Source organism: Oncorhynchus mykiss, chromosome 19 (assembly GCF_057628025.1).
Source record: "Oncorhynchus mykiss isolate SJ-2025 chromosome 19, ASM5762802v1, whole genome shotgun sequence".
NCBI lineage: Eukaryota > Metazoa > Chordata > Actinopteri > Salmoniformes > Salmonidae > Oncorhynchus > Oncorhynchus mykiss.
The window spans coordinates 35,908,072-35,932,993 of record NC_143040.1 but is presented as its reverse complement, the minus strand read 5'-3'; the positions used below and the strand labels follow the sequence as shown (position 1 = coordinate 35,932,993).

General features: G+C 40.4%; 2 protein-coding genes across 6 annotated transcripts; one reads left to right on the top strand and one right to left on the bottom strand.

The window, feature by feature from the left end:
- Nucleotides 1-40: 40 nt before the first annotated feature.
- afg1la (AFG1 like ATPase a) lies at nucleotides 41-9,667 on the bottom strand. Of its 3 annotated transcripts, none has more exons than XM_021573749.3 (13): nucleotides 8,347-9,667; nucleotides 7,676-7,884; nucleotides 7,462-7,513; nucleotides 7,227-7,328; nucleotides 6,928-7,058; nucleotides 6,572-6,671; nucleotides 6,405-6,463; nucleotides 6,023-6,105; nucleotides 5,757-5,827; nucleotides 5,460-5,560; nucleotides 4,277-4,417; nucleotides 3,769-3,876; nucleotides 41-2,422 (listed from the first exon to the last, which is right to left on the bottom strand). In XM_021573749.3, the coding sequence occupies exons 1-13, from the start codon at nucleotides 8,522-8,524 to the stop codon at nucleotides 2,288-2,290; spliced, it is 1,470 nt and encodes a 489-aa protein (XP_021429424.2). In that variant the 5' UTR covers nucleotides 8,525-9,667; the 3' UTR covers nucleotides 41-2,287. The 3 variants fall into 3 exon arrangements, with proteins under 3 accessions (XP_021429424.2, XP_090066980.1, XP_090066979.1); XM_090210854.1 differs by having other exon boundaries at nucleotides 1,564-3,639; XM_090210853.1 differs by having other exon boundaries at nucleotides 1,564-3,557.
- On the top strand, nucleotides 7,838-24,891 carry LOC110497578 (Scm polycomb group protein like 4). Of its 3 annotated transcripts, XM_036954535.2 has the most exons (9): nucleotides 15,745-15,917; nucleotides 16,229-16,469; nucleotides 16,946-17,169; nucleotides 20,606-20,735; nucleotides 20,845-21,045; nucleotides 21,528-21,686; nucleotides 22,226-22,444; nucleotides 22,681-22,826; nucleotides 23,474-24,891. In XM_036954535.2, exons 3-9 carry the CDS (start codon nucleotides 16,951-16,953, stop codon nucleotides 23,597-23,599), a joined length of 1,200 nt encoding a protein of 399 aa, XP_036810430.1. In that variant the 5' UTR covers nucleotides 15,745-15,917; nucleotides 16,229-16,469; nucleotides 16,946-16,950; the 3' UTR covers nucleotides 23,600-24,891. The 3 variants fall into 3 exon arrangements, with proteins under 3 accessions (XP_021429426.1, XP_021429427.1, XP_036810430.1); XM_021573751.3 differs by lacking the exons at nucleotides 15,745-15,917; nucleotides 16,229-16,469 and adding an exon at nucleotides 7,838-8,095; XM_021573752.3 differs by lacking the exon at nucleotides 16,229-16,469 and having other exon boundaries at nucleotides 15,695-15,917.
- The last annotated feature ends 31 nt before the right edge of the window (nucleotides 24,892-24,922 follow it).

The following is a 24,922-nucleotide window of genomic DNA, read 5'->3' as shown; positions in this document are numbered from 1 at the left end:
ACACACTCACTCTATTGCATCATATTGATAGGTTGAAACATTTCAAGTAAAGGCAACATACCAAGACATTTAATACAATAATTATGCATAATTACAAAAGGTACTTACTTAGTATTTAAAATAATAATTATAATACTATTATAATCATGGAAGGCAAAATTACACATGGTATTACACAGTAAAGATATATATATATATATATATATATAGTGTATAGAAAAGTATGTCCAAATTAGTGGATTCGGCAATTTCAGCCACACCCGTTGCTGACAGGTGTATAAAATCGGGCACACAGCCATGCAATCTCCATAGACAAACATTGGCAATAGAACGGCCTTACTGAAGAGCTCAGTGACTTTCAACGTAGCAGATAGAATGCCACCTTTCCAACAAGTCAGTTTTTCACATTTCTGCCCCGGTCAACTATAAGTGCTGTTTGTATTTATTAAGGATCCCCATACTCTTCCAGTGGTCATACGCAAATTTTAAATATTACATGACATTTCATAAGACTTTACACAATACATGAAGTGTTCCTTCGGGCCACTACTCTACTATCAAATATCTACAACACCTGTTATTGTGAAGTGGAAACGTCTAGGAGCAACAACGGCTGAGCCGCAAAGTGGTAGGTCCAAAAACAATTAGAACGGGACTGCCGGGTGCTGAAGTGAATCTGTCCTCGGTTGCAACACTCTACCGAGTTCTAAACTGCCTCTGGACGCAACGTCAGCACAATAACTGTTAGTCGGGGGCTTCATGAAATGGGCCGTACACAAGCCTAAGATCATCGTCGGCTGGAGTAGCTTAAAGCTCGCTGCCAGTGGAAACGCGTTCTGGAGTGATGAATCACACTTCACCATCTGGCAGTCCGACGAACTAATCTGGGTTTGGCGGATGCCAGGAGAACGCTACCTGCCCGAATCTATAGCGCCAACTGTAAAGTTTGGTGTTGGAGGAATAATGGTCAGGGGCTGTTTTTCATGGTTTGGGCTAGGTCCCCTTTTTCCAGTGAAGGGAAATCTTAACGCTACAGCATTCTAGACGCTTCTGTGCTTCCAACTTTGTGGGAACAGTTATGGGAAGGCCCTTTCCTGTTTCAGCATGACAATGCCCCCGTGCATAAAGCGAGTTCCATACAGAAATAATTTGTTCAAGATCGGTGTGGAAGAACTTGACTAGCCTGCAAAGAGCCCTTACCTCAACCCCATCTAAAACCTTTGGGATTAATTGGAACGCCAACTGCGAGTGCCGATCTCACTACTGCTCTTGCGGCTGAATGGAAGCAAGTCCCTTCAGCAATGTTCCAACATCTAGTGGAAAGCCTTCCCAGAAGAGTGGAGGCTGTTAAAGCATCAAAGGGGAGGACCAACTCCATATTAATTCCCATGATTTAGGAATGAGATGTTTGACGAGCAGATGTCCACATACTTTTGGTCATAAAGTGTATGTCATGTCAAACTACACAATTGTGCCCGGTAATCTATGTTTCCTAGCCTGATCCTAGATGTTTGTACTATTTCCCACTCCAATTATTTGATTTGACAATGAGTGACAAAGAGGTGGCATGGCAGCACAGTATAGGCTGGCACTCAGGTTACAGTAATTTATGTTTGCTAAATAAAACTTAAAAACCATGAAGAGGGCAGGATGTTGCTTTTAACATCAGAGACAAGCAGCCTTACATACATCCATATGAACCATACTGTAGTCATCACTCTCTATGATCGTCTCAATAAAATCATACAGTACATCACTTATTAAAATAGACAATCCTTTTCATTATAAGATATCAATAAAATAACAAATGTACTTTGAACCAGTAGTTCTACCATTTGTAGAAGTGGATTTCATTGAACTTTTTTTGCAAAAGCCATTCACACAAATACCCTATCTATCGTATGTGTACAATATAGAAAGAAATCCACAGATAAAGGTTTAACTTAAAATGTTCTGCACAATATGGTCAGTTTGTAAAGTGCAATGGCAAAGTAAAATCAAAGGCTTGAAGTCATACTTTCTTAGTATAATAAATATATTCCATTGTTTGGAGTCCCTCATGGTAGTGTATGTGCATGTTTGAGACGGACTACTTTGCAGTCGGACGGCGTAGAATCACTGATCTACAAATCACACTTATTATATGTGATCATGATTGGTGATTCTGCGCCTCGCCACGCTCAAACTGATCCCGTCAAATTAACTGATAGTCTGTACTGGTGAGGTGGTTTTCACTGTCCTTGCAGGTAGTGAAGGGTTTAGAGGGTTGGTGAGGGGTACTGTACAGCTACGTGGTGATGGTGCTCCTGTCCCCTTCCAGCCAGTACTCTTCAGTCTGCATCTCAGTGAGGCGAGACACTGTCCTTTGGAAGGCAAAGATCTCCTCTGCTCCACTGAAGATAGACAACTCACTGGCTGCATCCTGATCCAGGAACAACACATGAGGGTGTAAATGCATTCAATAGAAAAACACCATTAGTGAGAGTGTTTGGTATTTTCCTAAAGCCTGAGAACAAAGCAGTTTTGGAGAGAAGCTGAGAAGTCAACAAACAGAAGGTCATAGTGTACAAAACATTGGGAACATCTGCTCTTTCCATGACCAGGTGAAAGCTATGATCCCTTACTGATGTCACCTGTTAAATCCACTTCAATCGGTGTAGATCAGGGGGCTCTAAACATTTCTAGCATGATTAACTACTTTTTTTAAAATAAAACATGTCGCAAGATACTTTTCTAGCTTTCAAATAAGCACATTTGTTCTCTTCTCCAGTGTCTTTAGTGTACCAGAGAAAGTAGTGCACTATGTACTGTCAATATACCTGGTAAACTAAATGGTTAATAAACCACTAAGGGGGCCCTATAAAATCTGTGATTCTCCCCCCCCCCCCCCCAAAAATAGTTTTATATTTTCCCAAATTATTTTCTCAGTTGTATTTTTTTTGTCTTTCACTCTCAAAATTACAATTGTTCATAGAGAAACAACAAAATAGAATGTCTCTATCTTTGTTCTGGAAGACTGGAAGAAATTCCCCTTAAATTGTGCATCTGGCCCTTTAATTGTGCATCTAGCGAGTAAAAGAATATGCCTTCTAAGGCGCCAGTCGAGTGATGATTCTGTATTGCTACTGCTCATTTAATGGGAAAGTTTGAAAATAACAAATAATAGATACAAATGATATTTGTTAATGACAGTTTACGGTGGAGTACTTGAAAATCGCATATACTTTCAGAATTGTTTGGCGAGCTACTCAAAGGTGGGCTGCGATTAACCTTTTAGGAGACCCCTGGTGTAGATGAAGGGGAGAAGACAGGTTAAAGAAGGATTTTTAAGCCTCGAGACAATTGAAACATGGATTGTGTATTTGTGCCATGTAGAGGGTGAATGGGCAAGAAAAAAAAGACTTAAGTGTCTTTGAACGGGGTATGGTAGTAGGTGCCCGGCGCACCAGTTTGTGTGTGTCAAGAACTGCAACTCCGCTGGGTTTTTCATGCTCAACAGTTTCCTGTGTGTATCAAGAATGGTCCACCATCCAAAGGACCTCCAGCCAACTTGACAACTGTGGGAAGCATTGGAGTCAACATGGGCCAGCATCCTTGTCAAAGGCTTTCAACACCTTGCCCCAACAAATTGAGGCTGTTCTGAGGTAAAAAAAATGGGGTGCAACTCAATATCCTTATGCTTCGTACACTCAGTATATTGTAAGTCATATACTCTCTAAGTTAGAGATCAAGAAAATAATGTTGGGAGTATTTGGCTGCAATTTGTACCTTTTTTAGGTTGAGATCATCCATGAGTTCATGATGGTGGTGTTCGTGATCTCCGTCGTGTACAAAGATGTCATCCAGAGGGTGATCGGCCAGAATCACCACTCGTACCTGGGGGACCCAGGATGAGACATTTACTAACACTGGTTGTTCTCATCAAGCCTGGTCCTAAATCTGGGACCAGGCTAGTTTTTAGCAACTCAAAACAAAAGTGCATCCAACAATGCTAATCAAACAACCTCAACAGTACATATAAAAAGCACACTCATATCAAAGGATAGTCTCAAAAAACAATCACAATGTGTTACAATAATAGAAGATGTGAGATAATAATTTATGGCGCAAAGACAAAGTTTCCTTATAAACCGTACTATATTAAAATTATCCAGCCTCAAGCTTAGAAATAAAGCCCTCTGTTTCAACCTCCCTGTATGATTATGCTTGTTGATTTGGTTTCTTATTAGGTGCAAATAAATAACATCAATTAAAACTAAGTGGTTTGTAATGTTACCTTGTGTTCATAGAAGGCATCGATAAGCGTGATCAAGCGTCTCGCTTGAGTCTTCTTGTTCATAGTGAGCAGGGGAATGTTCCTGATGAATACAGTATCAAACTGCCTGGAAATCTCCAAGTAGTCACTGGCACCCAATGGCTAGAATACAAAACACATCATGTATAAGTATGCCCCTTACAGTACAGGGAGTGCATACATACAGTGAGTTCCGAAGGTATTGGGACAGTGATATGTTTTGTTGTTTTGGCTCTGTACTCCAGCACTTTGGACTTGAAATGATACAATGACTATGAGGATAAAGTGCAGACTGTCAGCTTTAATTTGAGGGTATTTTCATCCCTATCGGGTGACCCGTTTAGAAACTACAGCACTTCATTTACTCTCCCCATTCTATGGAACCAAAAGTATTGGGACAAATTCACTTACATGTATCAAAGTAGTCAAAAGTTTAATATTTGGTCCAATCTTCTTAGCACACAATGGTTGCATCAAGCTTGTGACTCTACAAACTTGTTGGATGCATTTGCTGTTTGTTTTGGTTGTGTTTGACTATTTTGTGCTCAATAGAAATGAATGGTAAATAATGTATTGTGTCATTTGAGTCACTTTTACTGGAAATAAGAATATGTCTCTAAACACTTCTACATGAATGTGGATGCTACCATGATTACAGATAGTCCTGAATTAAATTGTAAATAATGAGTGAGAAAGTTAGGGGGGGTGGGGTATGATATTTGTGCATCTAACTGTCTCGCTCATCATTATTCACGATTAATTCAGGACTATCCGTAATAATGGTAGCGTTCAGATTAATGTAGAAGTGTTTAGAAACATATTATACTCTTATTTACAATAACAGTGTCTCCAAAATGACAATACATAATTGACCATTCCTTTGTATTGGGCACAAAATAATCTGGGTTAAAAAAAAAAGTGCGGTAATTTCTAAACGTTTGACCTGAGATGGATTTTTTTTTTTAAATACCCTCAAATGAAATCTGACATTCTGCATTTTAACATCATAGTAGTACAGAGCAATAACATCACGTGTCCCAATACTGTTGGAGCTCACTGTATTTAGTATGCCTATGTGATCCCTGTGGGAATTGAACCAACAACTCTTCCTAACTAGGTAACACAGGACGTACAGTCAAACGTACAGTCTGCTGTGGTCACTTACTCTATCACACAGCTCCTCGAAGGTACAGTCTGCTATGGTCCCACAGGTTTTCATAAGACTGACCTCCCTGGCTAGCAGTTTCAGAGTCCTTGGCCGTGTTACTAGAGAAAGAAAATGAACATCTGGTTCAGCTAAATTACAAGTAATAAACTCAACATGATGGAACACAATGAGGCTCAATATATTATTAAGTATACCATTAATACAGAATGTTATGTTCATATCATGCACTTATAATTACAGACCGCTCCACCGATCCCTCTTTATCTACACTCAATGACAACGTGAGCATCTTACTGTCGTTCTGTTTGAAGGCCAGCTCGTCAAACATCTTGTCCAGTATTGCCTCAACACAAGGTTCACTTGAGCTGTGTCGAAAAAGGGTAACATAGCAAAATAGGATGAACCACATTATTTAAAACATGAAACTATACTGATCAAACACAAATTGGCTTGAAAGAAAGAGTTCCATATTAAAATAAATACTACCAAAGATAACCTAGTAATTTGAGTATTGAAATGCCTCATTGCTGTATCCATGGTTTGCACCATGCAGTTCTTACAGGAAGTACAGTTTCCCAGCTAAGGGTCTGTTTCTTCTGCGGTAGTCTATCCCAGAGTCCAGACGAAGCTCTTGGCAATAGTTCTGCATGAAAGAGGCAGACTACCGTAAGATAAACCTTGCCTGTATGTTTTCAAATCAAATCACATTTCATTGGTCACATACACATATTTAGCCGATGTAGCGAAATGCTTGTGTTCCTAGCTCCAACAGTGCAGTAGTATCTAACAATTCACATCAACACACACAAATCTAAAAGTAAAAGAATAGGATTAAGGAATATATAAATATTAGGATGAGCCATGTCAGAGTGGCATTGACTAAAATACAGTAGAATACATGTCTTATATACAAAATAAACCAGAAATGTATTTCTTATTTACCTTCAACACAGCAATAAATGGCACAAAGTTGACCCTCTGTAGTCCGTTCTTGTACAAATCTAGAAGAGAGGAATAGGTCTGGTTAGATCAGTATAGATTGTCCTCTATGGATTGTGCTGAACGCAGCTCAACAAGGTATTTGTTTTGTGATGTAATATTCTACTTGCCCTCTGGGGGGCGGTTGGACGTGGCCACGACAACAACCCCATTCTTAAAGAGGTTTTCAAAGAGCTGTTTCAGAATCATGGCATCTGCAATGTCTGTCACCTGTGGAATGAATTTACAACCAATTCACTCATATTGCTCTATCCTGTTATATTTTCATGCGTCCAAAACTGGGAACCATGCATAGAATAGAACTTTATTAGTCCAACTCTAAAAACAGGCTTTGGCTAAAACAGGATTCCTCATTATCACATCCATACATTAGCTAATGCTATTCAGATGATTTTGCACAATTATAACATGAAGGTATAACAGTAGTTACAAGTGATCAGTAAGAGGAATATCCCCCAGACCTCACCTGAAACTCATCAAAGCACAACAGACAGGCCTCTTCACTGATCTCCTCTGCTATTGGTGCAATCGGGTCATAGACTTTAGCCATCCTCCCAGCTTTCCTTTTTGGCAGGCTCTTTTTAAGGCGATGTATCCCTAAATACAGTAAGTAAAAGAACAAAGATTGAGTCGACTCTGGACCCACTCATAGATCTCAGTTCAATTAATCAATCAAATCTGAATCTATTGCTCAACTCATCATTGACATTAAGTATGATCAACAAGTCATGTCAAATCGCCATTTAGCGACACAACTTAACGTACTATTATGTACATCTAACATAAAGCCGTGGAAATGGACCCTCTTTTTCTTCTCTGTCTCCACGTAGGAGTAGAACATGTCCATAACCATCGTTTTCCCTGTGCCTATAAATAAAACAGAGAAAAACAGAATGATAATTCATTGTTTCAAATGTGCAATGTAGTCAAAAAGGGAAATATCATAAATGTAATGCTAAAGTGGCAGCACAAAGATGGATATTATAGAGCTACTACTTACCAACATCTCCATAGATGTAGTACCCTTTTGGGGGCTTTGGCTTAGAGAAAAACTGTAAAATAAAATAGACAGTGTGCAATGTATTGTGAGTCTGTGTGAATATAGGGTTAACTATAGATTATAGTCTATACTTTATTTAATGCGTTTTGACAGTGGTAAAAATCAAATAATGTATTATTGACATCAGTAAGAACATGCATAGAAATCAGATTACCTTCGAGAAGAGGGACGTAGGCTGGTTGTTGTAACCTCTTAGGGTTTTGTGCATTTTATCCAAGGTCTGAACCACGGCTTTTTGATGTGGGTCCTCTTGCAGCGACTCATCCCTGACCAGACTGTTGTAGTGCTCCAGTGGTCCGCTGTACGCTGCGGCAGCATTGCTGTCTTCTGCAGCCGGCTGGGGGAGAGCATCCGTCGAATAGCCTGAGCAGTAGAAAAGATCACGGAATCGGAATTATCGGTACATCCTGAAGCTGTATTAGTACTAGAACTAGTTAAATAATTAGCGAGACCACCTGTGGCGGTTATTGGTTAACGTGCGAAGAGCAGAAACGTAACGTTATTCATTTAGCGAGCAAACTGTCCAAAGCCAAAAGGTTCAGTCAGCGATTCGATATTCATTCGTCTCTAAAAGGTAAGTTGTGTAAGCACCGTAACAATGTAAGTAGCTATCTAACAATGTAATTATAATAATGGCTGATTGACGCATAGGTTGCTAGATAATTCGCTATCTAGTCTAACTAGACAGGTCATGAATATAATTAAGTTTGACAGCTGACACTAGCGGTTTAGAGAAGTTAGCTATGCTAACTAACTGTCAGTACTCATTTTGAACAAAACACAGCAGTCAATCTAGCTCTTCCCTCACCAAAATAATGTGCTCACCTCGTCTGGAAATGTTAGTCACACCGTTACATATTGTTTTCGAGGAATAGTACTGATCTTTCAGTAGAAATCTAATGATGGGTGACACCAAGGGCGACATCTTTGACGACAACATGCACGTCGCCATTTTGGCTTCAATTCCAACTTTATTGAACAAGGCGGAAATGCACAAAACCATTCTGAAGTGCGTCAGGAGAGGGCAGTATTAGAAGAGAGAGGCCCAACTCGGCGGAAAATGTATGTCCCTCCAGCAAGTGGCACTCTTTTCATTTTCGTCCACCAAGCAAAGAGTTTGAAAGAGAGAAATCAATGCGTGTCGAATTTGGTCAACAACAAAAATGAATGGCTTATTTTATCACATGAGATTTATTTGATAGAATATAATTTTTGTAATACTTAAAGTTGCTAGAGTGTATAAGTAGGACTTTGAGAAAAAACACTAACTTTGAGATGTCTCCAGATGGATATTCATGCATATTCATGATATGAGGCCAGTAGCATAGCATCCAGTGATGTGTATTCACGGTTGCCAAGGTAAGCCAGGATTCCCCCAAAAATGTACCAATTAATTAGATTTTTTTTTACAATTGATTTTTCTTCTCTCAATGTTTCATAATTTCCCTTCAATTTGCAAGAGGCTGAATGTATTTGGAGCCAGATAGCTGCCAAAAGGTTGAACGTATGTATTGTTAGGATGGTAAGAAAGTCCATACCTAAATTGTTAAGATCGTAAGAAAAGCCATGTGTGAAACATGAAACGTAACCATTAAATTAGATCTGTAAATGTACAAACCCTATGTTACGACTATGAATGAACATTTACACATTAAATTCTTACTTTGTCTCCCTTTACTCAGTTACAAATATTTTTTATACTTACAAACTCTTGTCAGGAATGAAAAGAACATGAACTGAACGTAGCTAGTCAAAGTTAGCTAGTCAATCAAGCAAATGTAGCCCAGACTTTAGTTGCTTTGCAGCTTCCAAAAGCAGCAGACAAAATAAAAGTCTTGAGCTTGTTTTAAAATGACGTTCAATAACAAAAAAATTCAATTTCCACCAAAAATGACATACCCACATATAACTAACTGCCTGTAGCTCAGGACCTGAAGCAAGGACATCAAATTATTGATACTATTTGAAAGGAAACCGTTTGAAGTTTGTGTAATTGTGAAATTAATGTAGGATAATATAATACATTAGATCTGGTAAAAGATAATATAAACCATAAAACCATACATTTTCATCTTTGAAATGCAAGAGAAAGGCCATACTTTCAGTTGAATAATTACATTACTACACAATATTTTGTATGAAGTTTGCCCAAATGTGCCGAATTGGTCAATTAATACATTGTCAAGTACATAACTATAGATAACATACAAAAATGCTATGGTATTAAAAAATAAAAGTTTAAACACTCCCAGGAATGTCATACATGATGGATCATTAGCTTATACACTAACTTTCACACATCTAGATGGCCGGGAGGGGTGGGTGTGGAGCCAGAGACAGCGGTGGGGTCAAACTGTAGACCCCAGTACCCGCATTTGAACATCACAATTGATTTTATCAAACAAAATGATGGTATATTTTATCTCTGGGACCCTTAGGATGACAAATCAAAGCAAGATTACTGAATGTAAGTACATTATTTACCTTCAGAGGTGAATGTATAAATCCAGTTGCTGTGATCATTTTTGTTGTTGTTGTGCACTCCTCAAACAATAGCATGGTATTTTTTCACTGTAATAGCTACTGTTAATTGAACATATTAGACATGTCTATGTCCCGGAATTTTTTAAAATGTATTTGACCTTTACCTTTTCTAGGCAAGTCAGTTAAGAACAAATTCTTATTTTCAATGACGGCCTAGGAACAGTTCTGCCTGTTCAGGGGCAGAACGACAGATTTGTACCTTGTCAGCTCGGGGGTTTGAACTTGCAACCTTCCGGATACTAGTCCAATGCTCTAACCACTAGGCTACCCTGCCGCCCAATAGCTGTATACAACGTCATTCTAGTCACATTAGCACACGTTAGCAACAACCGTCCAGGTTTAGGGACACCCATCCCGTAGTTTGGCCGCTGGCCAAACTGAGCAATCGTGGGGAGAAGGGCCTTGGTCAGGGAGGTGACCAAGAACCCGATGGTCACTCTGACAGAACTCCAGAGTTTCTCTGTGGAGATGGGAGAACCTTCCAGAAGGACAACCATCTCAGCAGTACTCCACCACGCCACTCTTCAGTAAAAGGCACATGACAGCCCGCTTGGAGTTTTCCAAAAGGCACCTAAGGACTCTCGGACAATGATAAATAAGATTCTCAGGTCTGATGAAACCAAGACTGAACTCTTTGGCCAGAATGCCAAGCGTCACGTCTGGAGGAAACCTGGTACTATCCCTACGGTGCAGCATGGTGGTAGCAGCATCATGCTGTGGGGATGTCTTTGAGCGGTAGGGACTGGGAGACTAGCCAGGATCGAGGGAAAAATGAACAGAGCAAAGTACAGAGAGATCCTTGATGAAAAACTGCTCAGGACCTCAGACTGGGGCCAAGTTTCAACTTCCAACAGGACAATCACCCTAAGCACACAGCCAAGACAACGCAGAAGTGGCTTCGGGATAAGTCTCTGAATGTCCTCGAGCGTCCCAGTCAGAGACCGGACTTGAACCTGATGGCGACAAAGAACATGGCTGACGTTTTACATTCTCACTGGAATATGCCCAGATGCGTGGCCTTTTGCGTGAAGAAAAGACACAGGAAAAGGAGCCGCAGATCAGGCAGCCTTCTAAGAATCCGTAGGCGAGCTAGTAAACTCCCATTGCCATCCGTTCTTCTTGCTAACGTGCAATCATTGGAAAATAAAATTGATGACCTACGTTTTAAGATTATCCTACCAATGGGACATCAAAAACTAACATCTTATATTTCACTGAGACGTGGCTGAACGATGATACGGACAATATAGACCTAGCGGGATGTTCCATGCACCGGCAGAACAGAGACGCTACCTCTGGTAAGACGAAAGGTGGGGGTGTGTGTCTATTTGTCAATAACAGCTGGTGTGCGATGTCTAATATTAAAGAAGTCTCAAGGTATTGCTCGCCTGAGGTAGAGTACCTTTTGATAAGCTGTAGACCACACTATCTACCAAGAGAGTTCTCATTTATATTATTCGTAGCCATCTTTTTACCACCACAGAACGAAGCTGGCACTAAGACCGCTCTCAACCAACTCTATAAGGCCATAAGCAAAGAAGAAAAGGCTCACTCAGAAGCAGCACTCCTAGTGGCCGAGGACTTTAATGCAGGCAAACTTAAGTCAGTTTTACCAAATTTTTACCAGCATGTCACATGTGCAACCAGAGAAAAAAAAATCCTTGACCACCTTTACTCCACACACAGAGATGCATACAAAGATCTCCCCAACCTCCATTTGGCAAATCTGACCATAATTCTATCCTCCTGATTCCTGCTTAGCACATTCACGTCAGGGTATATGCAGCAGTTTTGGCCACCTGGCTCGCTGCGAACTGTGTGAAGACCATTTCTTCCTCACAAAGACCGTAATTAATTTGCCATAATTTTACATAATTATCACATAACATTGAAGGTTGTGCAATGTAACAGCAATATTTAGACTTAGGGTTGCCACCCGTTCAATAAAATACGGAACGGTTCCGTATTTCACTGAAAGAATAATAAACCTGTTTTCGAAATGATAGTTTCTGGATTTGACCAGCTTTTTTACATGGCACATATTGCACTTTTACTTTCTTCTCCAACACTGTTTTTGCATTATTTCAACCAAATTGAACATGTTTCATTATTTATTTGAGACTAAATTGATTTTATTTATGTGTTATATTAAGTTAAAATAAAAGTGTTCATTCAGTATTGTTGTAATTGTCATTATTACGAATATATAAAAATCGTCTGATTAATCGGTATCGTTTTTTTTTTGGTCCTCCAATAATCGGTCGTGGTATCGGCGTTGAAAAATCATAATCGGTCGACCTGTTCATTGACTACAGCTCAGCGTTCAATACCATAGTGCCCTCAAAGCTCATCACTAAGCTGAGGACTCTGGGACTAAACACTGACGGGCCGCCCCAGGTGGTAAGAGTAGGCAACAACACGTCTGCCACGCTGATCCTTAACACTGGGGCCCCTCAGGGGTGTGTACTTAGTCTCCTCCTGTATTCCCTGTTCACCCATGACTGCGTGGCGAAACACGACTCCAACACCATCATTAAGTTTGCTGACGACACAACAGTGGTAGGCCTGATCACCAACAACGATGAGACGGCCTATAGGGAGGTGGTCAGAGAACTGGCAGTGTGGTGCCAGGACAACATCCTCTCCCTCAATGTGAGCAAGACAAAGGAGCTGATCGTGGACTACAGGAAAAGGCAGGCCGAGCAGGCCCCCATTAACATCGACGGGGCTGTAGTGGAGCGTGTCGAGAGTTCCAAGTTCCTTGGTGTCCACATCACCAACGAACTATCATGGTCCAAACATACCAAGACAGTTGTGAGGAGTGCATGACAAAACCTTTTCCCCCTCAGGAGACTGAAAATATTTGGCATGGGTCCCCAGATCCTCAAAAGGTTCTACAGCTGCACCATCGAGAGCATCCTGACCGGTTGTATTAGCGCCTGGTATGGCAACTGCTCGGCATCTGACCGTAAGGCGCTACAGAGGGTAGTGCGAATGGCCCAGTACTGCCAAACTTCCTGCCATCGAGGACCTATACAATAGGCGGTGTCAGAGGAAAGCCCATAAAATTGTCAGAGACTCCAGTCACCCAAGTCACAGACTGTTTTCTCTGGTACCGCTTGGCAAGCGGTACCGGAGGGCCAAGTCTAGGACCAAAAGGCTCCTCAACAGCTTCTACCCCCAATCCATAAGACTGCTGAACAATTAATAAAAACCGCCACTGGACAATTTGCTTTGACCCCCCCCCCCCTCTCCTCCCTTTTTGTACACTGCTGCTACTCGCTGTTTATTATCTACGCATAGTCACTTCACCCTCACCTACATGTACAAATGATCTCACACTGACTCGGTACCAGTGCCCCCTGTATATAGCCTCGTTATTCTTATGGTGTTACTTTTTATTTTAGTCAACTTGGTAAATATTTTCTTAACTCTTCTTGAACTGCACTGTTGGTTAAGGGCTTGTAAGTAAGCATTTCACAGTAAGCAAGTCTACACTTGTTGTATTTGGAGCGACTGACAAATAAAGTTGGATTTGATTTGATTGAACATCTCTGGAGAGACCTGAAAATAGCTCTGCAGTAATCCTACCCATCCAACCTGACAGAGCTTGAGAGGATCTGCAGAGGAGAATGGGAGAAACTTCCCAAATACAGGTGTGCCAAGCTTGTAGCATCATACCCAAAAAGACTAGGGGCTGGAATCGATGCCAAAGGTGCTTCAACAAAGTACTGAGTAAATTGTCTTAATACTTATGTAAACGTGATATTTCGTTTTTTTAAATAAAATAAAAGTACATTTGCAAAAATGTCTAAACCTGTTTTTGCTTTGTCATTATGGGTTATTGTGTATAGATTGAAGAGGGAAAAAAACATGTTAATCCATTTTAGAATATGGCTGTAACGTAACCAAATGTGGAAAAGTCAAGGGTTCTGAATGCTTTCCAAAAGCACTGTATTTGTCATGTAGTGACTACATGTCTTTCATGTGCATATGACAAATGAACGAACAAACAAACTTGACGAGAACATTCCAACGGTCAGTACTGGTTCGTTCCACAAAATGAGTGTCCTTTGATATGTTAAGTAGACATTTTTACAAATTTTTAATTTTAAAATACTTTTATATGAAATGAAGTGCCCTTTGGTGTAGTCCACATGGAGAATTCAATGCATCTAATTGTCAATATGAATGAAGACTTGCTAAAGTGCATTTTTAGTAATTTATGAAGGTTATTATTGATTTGATGTGACTAGTGATTCATTTACATCTGTCTAATTTCAAGGTCAACCCTGTTACGTGAACTGAACTTTTGTTTTAATATGGTCAATTTCAAAAGAAACATTGAACATCTAATAGTCAAATCATAGTGTAAAAGTAGGTGCTGGTTCTACTTTGGCCATTTTCTGGTGTTTTGTAGTGAAAATGAGCGTAACATCAACCCTGTTACCTACCCAGAGATAGACAGGCTAGACTTATTTTAACAATTTCATTTGTTTTTGAGAATCTTGCATTTAGTTGCCCCTCCTTGTTGCACACCACAAGCTTCCATTCCCTGTGTCACAAGGGGATTCATGGCTGATTTAACTAGTAATTACCAGTTGGAGGGCCTTCCAAATGGATTTTTCCCAGATGTGGTAATATCCCACTTGGTCACAAACAAACGTAACTAACCATCCATTGTAGAGCCGTATAATATCACTCATTGGAAGTACAAGACCTAGACTGTCACAACTTCCGCCGAAGTTAGTCCCTCTCCTTGTTCCAGCGGCATTCGGCATCACCGGTTTTCTAGCCGCCACCGATCCACTTTTCATTTTCCATTTGTTTTGTCTTCATTGTACACACCTGGTTTCCATTCCCATTATTAAATGTTCCTTATTTAACCCTCTGGTTCCCCATGATTTTGTGCGTGTTTGTTCGTTGTAAGTTGGTCTGTATTTGTGAGGTTGATTATTTTCCTTCTTGGAATATTTTATGTTTTGAGTAAAGTTACGTGAATTACTCATCTCTGTGTCCTGCGCCTGACTCCGCCTTACCTGCTACACCTAGACGACTTACATAGACCTACACTTTGACATACTGGGGAGTACGATGTATAGTTTTTGATTAAATCGATATAAAATAAGATAATACAAATAGATTTTTTTATTTTTTAATTCAGCTGGAGAGGCACTTACTATAGTTTTTAGTTTTTTTTACTCTCAAGATAGGAAAATATTACCGCATGCCAAAAGTTTGCAAAGCTGTTACCAAGGCAAAAGGTGACTATTTGAAGAATCTCAAATATAAAATATATATTTAGACTTTTTTTTTGGTTACTACATGATTCCATGTGTTATTTCATAGTTTTGATGTCTTCACCATTATTCTACAATGTAGAAAATAGTAAAAATGAAGAAAAACCCTTGAATGAGAAGGTGTGTCCCAACTTTGGACCGGTAGTATATGCACACACTCAATAAAAAATTAATTAATTTCCTATTTCCTATTGTAGTTAGCGGTTGGTTTGAGGATGTCTTCTGTACTCATTATTCATCCTCCCAGTTTTGAGGGAGCCTGACTCAAGCGGCAAAACATGGGAGTTACAGCCACCATGGTGTTACAGGCTTGTTGCCATGACAACAGTAGAACGTTTCTGGCAGAGACACAGACACACATACATACACACACACACACACACACACACACCATTACAGTGGAATCTGCCCTGCTTGGATATTCCACTCTGCGTTGCGGTTCAAGAGATTTAGAAGCAGGCAAATACACTCAGATACAGACAGAACAGAGGAGGATTCAGTAGGAGATCAACTGAAAAGGGATATACTCTCCAATCCTCATTCTTTCTGATGGTGTGTGCATATTGGCTATGTCTTCTCTTCCTATTTTTCGTTGTCTTTGTCTGCATGAAGGAAGGATGAAGCATGCTGCATGCTACTGCTATAGTCTGACCACTGTTATAATTTAGCAGTGCCTGTGTGCATAGCCTTCTGTGCTGTGTATATATGAGACATGTATGTATCATTTTTTTTTCATCAGTAGGATGGCACTTGAAGCTTCTGCTTTTTTAAAGATTAGGGTGAGCACTGTCATCGTAATGGTAGTTCATAGCTGTGTAGTGAAATCAATTCCTCCCTCCCTCTGCCACTGCTGAATGCATTAGTGTAATGAGATGTCTGCAGCCAGCCAGCCAGCCTGTGTGCCGTGCAGCAGTAGCAGCAGCAGCAGAGACGAAAGGAGCAGGGAGAAACACGTACAGTACAGCAGCTAGAGGCAAAATGGCTTTCACAGCCTGCTGAGGGAGTGTGCTGTGCATAGAACCTTCTCCTGGTGATCTGGACTCTAACAGGGATCGAAGAAGGGAAGAGCTTGCTTCTCAAGCGTTCTAGATCAGAGGAGATCAGGTAACGGAGGCGCTGGTAGACAAGCAGCCAGAATGTTGGGGCTCACAATGAAGACAGGATGGACTGGGTGGTAGATCTGTTCCATCAGGGGGAACTTGCTTTAGGCATTGTTGCCTTTTGTTGTTGTCTGTTTTTTTAGTGTTCAACTCAATTTTCTGTAGCTGGCTGCATTAGTGCCCTGCAGCAGAATGTCTTGCAGGCTCTTCTGTTTACTGTTGTTGTGGTTAATGTTATGTGACAGCATCTTTTTTCCACATCCGCCTCAGTAGCTGGATTATGGATGCACAATGTAAATAGATTCTTATGTAGCATGTGTATGTTTGTTATATGTGAAGAGATGATTGATTCTAGGAAAGAACAATGTTGATGTACGACGTGTGCACTAACAGTGGTTTAGATTACAAGCCATGCAGTCTTAAATTATTATTATTGTATCTCCCTTTGTGTTTCCCTCCTTCCTGTATGTCTCCCTGCAGCTCCAATGAGTGTACTTGCAGCAGCACAGAAAGCAGACAACAACAGTGAAATGCAGTCGCCTGCAGTGTCTCCTTCCTTCCTCCCCAGCCAGCCAGGAAAGATTCCCGGCAGGAAGAGAGGGAGACCCCCACTTCATCGCAAGATGGATTTTCCAACCCACTACCCTGATTCCCTTCCTCCTCTCAAAGTTCCCAAGAAGAGGGGGAGAAAGCCTGGCTTCAAGGTCAGTGTCAGGGATGGGAAGGGAGGGGAAAAGAAGAGGAGGGTATGGGCTGGGATGGGGGGAAAGAGAGGGGAAGGGGGGTGGCAATGGGAAATGCAGTGTGTTTAAAAATGCATATGATGATGTAGCAAGACAGACCCCATTTCATTTATATTTAGTGGGGGTCATATTTGTCTGAAAAAGACTTAACATGGGGTAGGTTTGTTTAATTAATTAGCATTCTGATTGGCCACTGTATATGCCTAGCAAAAATGTCTGCATTGTTTAAGTGATTGGTGAGTGTCGCAATAAGAATAGGGAATATTGTGAATTATTTCATAAAAAGTGATTTTATTTACACTGAACAAAAATATAAACGCAACATGCAACAATTTCCAAGATGTTAAAATTCATATAAGGAAATCAGCCAATTGAAATAAATAAATTAGGCCCTAATCTATGGAGTTCACTTGACTGGGAATACAGATATGCATCTGTTGGTCACAGAAACCTTTTTTAAAAATGGGCCTCACAATGGGCCTCAGGGACTCGGCAATTTGAATGCACAAAAATACATTGACATCGATAAAATGCAATTGTGTTCATTGTCTGTAGCTTATGCCTGCCCATACCATAACCCCACCGCCACCATGGGGCACACTGTTCACAACGCTGACATCAGCAAACTGCTCACCCACACAACACTATACCCATGGTCTGCGGTTGTGAGGCTGGTTCGACATAGTGCCAAATTCTCTAAAATGATGTTGGAGGCAGCTTATGATAGAGAAATGACCATTTAATTCCTCTGGCAACAGCTCTGGTGGACATTTCTACAGTCAGCATGCCAATTGCACACTCCTTCAAAACTAGAGATATCTGTGGCGTTTTAGAGTGGCCTTTTATTGTCCCCAGCACAAGGTGCGACTGTGTAATGAGCATGTTGTTTAATCAGCTTCTTGGTATGCCACACCTGTCTGGTGGATAGATTATCTTGGCAAAGGATAAATGCTCACTAACAGGGATGTAAACAAATTTGTGCACTAAATTTGAGAGAAATAAGCTTTTTGTTGGATATTTTATTTCAGCTCATGAAACATGGAACCAACACTTTACATGTTGCGTTTATATTTTTGTTTTGTGTACAAATTGCTGTACAAGTACAATACCAGTCAAATGTTTGAACACACCTACTCATTCCAGTTTTTTTTTCCTACATTGTGGAATAATAATGAAGACATCAAAACTATGAAATAACACATATGGATTCATGTAGTAACCAAAAACCTTTTGAACAAATCAAAATATATTTTATAATAGAGATGGTTCAATGTAGCCACCCCTTGCCTTGACAGCTTTGCACACTCGTGGCATTCTCTCAACCTGCTTCTTGAGGTAGTCACCTGGAATGCATTTCAATTAACAGGTGGACCTTGTTAAAAGTTCATTTGTGGAATTTGTTTCCTGCTTAATGTGTTTGAGCCAATCAGTTGTGTTGTGACAAAGTAGGGGTGGTATACAGAAGCTCTATTTGATAGCTCTATTTGGTAAAAAACCCAAGTCCATATTATGGCAAGAGCAGCTCAAATAAGCAAAGAGAAACGACAGCCCATCATTACTTTAAGACAAGAAAGTCAGTCAATCAGGAAAATGTCAAGAACTTTGAAAGTTTCTTCAAGTGCAGTCGCAAAAACCATCAAGCACTATGAGGAAACTGGCTCTCGTGAGGACCGCCACAGGAAAGGAAGACCCAGAGTTACCTCTGCTGCAGAGGGTAAGTTCATTATAGTTAACTGCACCTCAGAGTGCACCACAAGTACATGCTTCACAGAGTTCAAGTAACAGACACATCTCAACATCAACTGTTCAGAGGAGACTGTGTGAATCAGGCCTTCATGGTTGAATTTGCTGCAAAGAAACCACTGCTAAAGGACACCAATACGAAGAAGAGACTTGCTTGGGCCAAGAAACATGAGCAATGTAAATCTGTCCTTTGGTCTGATGAGTCCAAATTAAAGATTGGTTCCAAACGCTGTGTAATTTTTGAGACGCAGAGTCGGTGAACGGATGATCTCCGCATGTGTAGTTCCCACCGTGGAGGAGGAGGTGTGATGGTGTGGGTGTGCTTTGCTGGTGATACTGTTGGTGATTTATTTAGACTTTAAGGCACACTTAACCAGCATGGCTTACCACAGAATTCCGCAGCAATACACCATCCAATCTGGTTTGTGCTTTCATTTGTTTTTCAACATGACAATGACCCAAAACACACCTCCAGGCTGTGTGAAGGCTATTTGACCAAGGAGAGTGATGGAGTGCTGCATCAGAAGATCTGGCCTCCACAATCACCCAACCTCAACCCAATTGACCCCAACCCAAATGGTTTGGGATGAGTTGGACCGCAGAGTGAAGGAAAAGCAGCCAACAAGTGCTCAGCAAATGTGGAAACTCCTTCAAGACTATTGGAAAAGCATTCCTCCTCATGAAGTTGGTTGAGAGAATGCCAAGAGTGTGCAAAGAGCTGTCATCAAGGCAAAGGCTGGCTAATTTGAAGAATCTCAAATATAAAATATATTTTGATTTGTTTAAACTTTTTTGGTTACTACATGATTCCTTATGTGTTATTTCATAGTTTTTATGTCTTCACTATTATTCTACAATGTAGAAAATAATACAAATTAAGAAAAACCCTTGAATGAGTAGGTGTGTCCAAACTTTTGACTTGGACTGTATATTAATATGGAGATTGCTGTTGAGTGTTAATGTCACGTCCTGACCATAGAAAGCCTGTATTTTCTATGGTAGAGTAGGTCAGTGCGTGACTAGGGGTTTTAGTCTAGTTTATTATTTCTATGTGGGGTTCTAGGTTAATTTTCTATGGGGTTTTAGGTTTATTTTCTATGTTGGGGTTTGTTTATGATTCCCAATTAGAGGCAGCTGGTAATCGTTGTCTCTAATTGGGGATCATACTTAAGTTGCATTTTTCCACCTGTGGGTTATGGGATATTGTCTATGGATAGTTGCCTGTCAGCACTATTGTTAGCTTCACGTTTCGTTTGAGGTTTATTGTTTTGTTTTGCTGTGAGTTTCACTTAGCAATAAAAAGATGTGGAACCCAGATCCCGCTGCGCTTTGGTCCATTCATTCCAACGATCGTGACAGTTAACTAATGCAAATTGCAAACCATAATATTTTAATAATAATAGTACTACTACTAGAAGACCTTTTATCCAAAGCTACTTCAGCGTACATTTTATGTATGGGTGGCCCCTGGAATCGAACCCACAACCCTGTTGTGGAAGCAACATTCTCTATCAACTGAGCCATACAGGATAATTTTAGACTATTGTTGCTACCTAAAACTGGAATAAAATGCCATTATTTACAAGTGATCCATTTAAACTGTGTACAAATAACCCTGTAGATATTGAGATCCTAGCCTTGTGTCTCCCTGCAGCTGAAGCCCAGGATGGTGATGACTCCCCTGGCCATCTCACCTCCCAGCAGTACCCCAGAACCAGACATGAGCTCCATCCCCCAGGATGCTGCGACCATCCCCCACTCTGCCACGCCCCAGGTGCTCACAGGTGGGCCACGCCTTTTCGATCCCTCCTATTGTGTTCCCTGCAGTGTTTATCTACATAAACAAGCAGGGTAACAAGGGTGTCTCTCTCTCTCTCTTTGTGTTCCCTGCAGTGTGTATCTACATCAACAAGCAAGCCAACATGGGTCCTAACCTGGATAGGAAGAAGCTGCAGCAGCTCCCAGATCATTTTGGACCTGACAGGCCTTCCGTGGTGCTGCAGCAGGCTGTCCAGGGGTGCATCGACAGTGCCTTCCAGCAGAAAGCTGTGTTCACTCTCCTCACACAGGGCTACGGAGGAGAGAAAATATCAGGTATAACATAAACCCACAGATTGTATGTAGTGTAACTGACGATTTCTGTTTTATATTCATTTATTTCATTAGTAGAAATAGCCCGTAGGGAAATAACAGAAATTGGCATACACTGATTTGATAATCTAATAACCATTAGGTATCCTTCCTGTCTCATGTCCATTCACCCGCTGAATGACACACATAAACAATCCATGTCTCAATTGTCTCAAGGCTTAAAAATCCTTCTTTAACCTTGTCTCATTCCCTTCGTCTACGCTGACTGAAGTGGATTTAACAAGTATACTTGTTTGTATACTCAGTGTAGAGAGCAATACTTTTGACCAGGGCCCATAAAGGCTCTAGAATAGGGTGACATTTGTTGCTTTCAGACATGGCTGTAGAGATGTGTCGCCTAGGGCAAGGTTAACTGCAACAAGCTTTAGTACAACAGGAAATCAACAAAGTTTCTAGGTTAATCAAGTGTTCCTTTTGATTTCCAGCCACCTTCGATGGGAAGCAGCACCTTCTGAGTCTGCCTGTGGTCAACAGCGTCGGCTACGTGCTACGCTTCCTCAAGAAGCTCTGTCGTAGTTTACACTGTGAAAACCTCTTCAGCGACCAACCAATCACCCAGCATAATGCCTCCTACCAATCAGAGGGTAATGTACTGTTGTTTATTCAATTACATTCAAAATACTTTATTTATCCTACAAGGGGCAATTGTGTAGGCAGGAGTGCAGATGTGATGCATTGTACATTACTTCTTAGAAAACACAGTCCTGTAACTTAACAAGAGCCTCTGAAAAAATGTCCCTCTGAAATATAGTGGGCTCAGTTCCCCAAATATTGTACTATATTGCTTCAGATTGCACATGGAAGCACAGAATGACAATTTGTGAAATACACATAATTTGGTGTTTTACATGTGTAATCCCATCCATTATCAAAATCCCTGTATTCCTACCCAAACAGCTGAGACCTCCATGCCAGAAGACTACCTAGAACACTCCCATGTCCCCCAGAAATATCCTAGGCTCAATTCCCCAAACATGTGCGTTTGTTGCTTCGGATTGGACAATTAAAGCACAGAACGGCATTTCAAATACATATTTCAAAGACTTCAGCTTCTATCCAAAAGTGATTCAAAGTATCGCAAATATTTTTTTACTAATGTAATTTCTTTCCATCCATTTCACAGCTGAAACCTCCATGCCAGAGGAGTACCTTCTGGACCCGTCAGACAAACGCTACTCAATGGACCCAGGTGACTCCGCCTTTAGTGCCATAAGCTCCTCCTACTCATCCAAACCGTCCTATGGGTTTCGCTCCTCGCAGCAATTCCCCAACAGCTCCTCCCCCATGGGCATGTGTAGACAGACGTCTAGTCCAAATACTTTCCTGGAAGGTAACAGGACAGGTAAGAGACTGGGAGAGTGGAGACTAGAGTTGCAAAATTCTGTTAATTTTCCCAAAATTACCAGGTTTTCCTGCTTATTCCCTTCTGATTCCGGTGATCTTCCAACTGGGTTTTCTGGAAAACCTGGGGATTTTGGGAAAGTTTGTTTCTTGCTATAATCACAATGCCTTAACCAGGTAAAATAGACCCGTAGTGAAATCTTTATTCTGTACCTATCTGTCTCTTTTCTCATCCAGCGTACAATCCATCTCAGGACTCCCAGGAATCCAAGGTGCCCCCCAGTAAGGACCCTTCCACCTGGAGTGTAGAGGACGTGGTGTGGTTCATCAGAGACGCTGACCCCCATTCCCTGGGCCCTCATGTCGACATATTCAGGAAGCATGTAGGCTACCCTTGTGCTCACTCTTAATTAATTAATATTTTGATACCTTGCATCCTCTCTCCTCACCTTCTCAAAACGCCTTGGATGAGACGGTCAGGGGGGAGGAACAGAGGAACCTTGGACCTTCTCCTCCAATATAGTTGAGAAGGAGGCGAGGAGACTGGGTGAGAGGAATCACAGAAAATCTCAATGAAATTGAGGCCTGCCCACTGGGCAAAACCTGGTTGAATAAACATTGTTTCCACGTCATTTCAACAACTGCAAAAAATGTGCTGACATTAAATCAACGTGGAAAACTGTTTGGATTAGCAACAAGTCATCAGTTTAAGGGATTTTTAAAAAAAATGCTACCAACTTGCAACCTAAATCCAATGACATGGTGACTTTTTTTGGTTGATTTCACGTTGAATTCACGTTAGTTGACAACTTAACCAAATGTAAATCAAAACTAGATGTTGAACTGACATCTGTGTCCAGTGGATGGATCTGCAACAGTGATCGGATTATATCTGGATGTGATGTTTTGTGAAATACTAACCAGGATTTGGGTCACTTCTATTTTAATTCAGTCAATTCAGTAAACAACACTGATACACGTGTATGATTAGTTTACTTGTGGAGATATAACCTGACTTTCTTTCCCACAGGAGATAGACGGCAACGCGTTGTTACTTCTAAAGAGTGAGATGATCATGAAGTACCTAGGACTGAAGCTGGGACCAGCCCTGAAGCTCTGCTATCACATCGACAAACTAAAACAAAACAAGTTCTGAATCTGAACATTTTTTCACTTCATCAATCTGTGGGACCCAACTTTGTGCTATATTTGACTAATTATTTAGCATTTTCAGATGCTATGTAGCTGATGAAAAAAAATGTATTCTGACAGAATACAACGTTTTGGGATATTCTAGTTTTGATGTTGAAATAACTTTTTGGTTTATACAGATGACACAATATGCAAATTCTGGAATGCATAACTGATACACTGGCAGACAATATTGGGAAAAGTAGACTATATTACTTTGAGGATACAGTTGTCCCATAAATGAGTTTATAATGTGCCCAAAGCATATAGCAAGTCACATTTATGATCTGTTGAGAAGTGTGAATTATTTTAGATAAACTATTATTTATACTTGGTCTTCGAAAAACGTAGTTAAGGCCTCACAAATGTGTGATAAACAGATAAAAATGGTCCCATATTGTTTTGATTCTATACCCTCACAAAAGTTATTTGAATGTGTCATAGGGTTGAAGATACAGTTTCACATAATGGTTTTTCAAGCTCTATACACATCAATGTAAACTCATATTGTGAAGCATGCGATTAGAAACAGGAATTTAAGCCCATGTTAAACATTATTAAACTGTTGTTGTTTTTTTACACAAAATAATGTAAACTAAACTCAGTGCAGAAATAAAAAATGACTTTGCATATTGTTTTACATAGTATTTTGATAGAATTGTCAACCAACAAAAAAAAACATGTTTGCGCTCAAATACATGACAATGAGCCATTTCTAGTTGAATATACCAGATTGTCAAATAATTATCATCGCCAAGACGCCTCACAAATTCATTGAAACTCGATTGTGTGGATATTTACTATATACATGTTTTACTATGTTATCATTCTGGAAACAGATTTGGAGAGCATAAGGGATGACAACACTCACCGGGGAAAAATGTCTAAGGACCTACAGTATTGGGTTATGAGGCCATATAGCATTGCTTGTGTGTGCCAGTTTGGCAGTATGTGTACATTTTAGGAACCAATGTATGTGAATGCTGCTGTATATTGATTACATGTTAGCCATGCCAAGTCAAATCAAGCTGGGACGATGTCTTTTATTTTGAAAATCATGTTGGAAAGATGTACTGTAAGTCAGAGAATGACCAATGTGTGGATGAGTTTATTTGTACTGGTGCTAAAGAAATTCTCAATGTATTGAATATCTCATGTTTGCTTTTGTGTTGTGAGTTTTAAATGGAAAACACTCAAATGTGTGTATTTAACCTGGCTGTGTATCCTAAGTATTAAATTAAGAAAATATTAAGGGGACAAGGTATGGTTTGAGGAGCATCTTTCTTTG

Coding starts and splice junctions, on each gene's coding strand:
- afg1la (XM_021573749.3), bottom strand. CDS start 8,524: ATGGTTTTGTGCATTTCCGCCTTGTTCAATAAAGTTGGAATTGAAGCC. Junction 7,885..8,346: donor GACTAACATTTCCAGACGAG/GTGAGCACATTA, acceptor TCTACTGCTCAG/GCTATTCGACGGATGCTCTC. Junction 7,514..7,675: donor CTACGTCCCTCTTCTCGAAG/GTAATCTGATTT, acceptor TTTATTTTACAG/TTTTTCTCTAAGCCAAAGCC.
- LOC110497578 (XM_021573751.3), top strand. CDS start 16,951: ATGAGTGTACTTGCAGCAGCACAGAAAGCAGACAACAACAGTGAAATG. Junction 20,736..20,844: donor CACGCCCCAGGTGCTCACAG/GTGGGCCACGCC, acceptor TGTTCCCTGCAG/TGTGTATCTACATCAACAAG. Junction 21,046..21,527: donor CGGAGGAGAGAAAATATCAG/GTATAACATAAA, acceptor TTTGATTTCCAG/CCACCTTCGATGGGAAGCAG.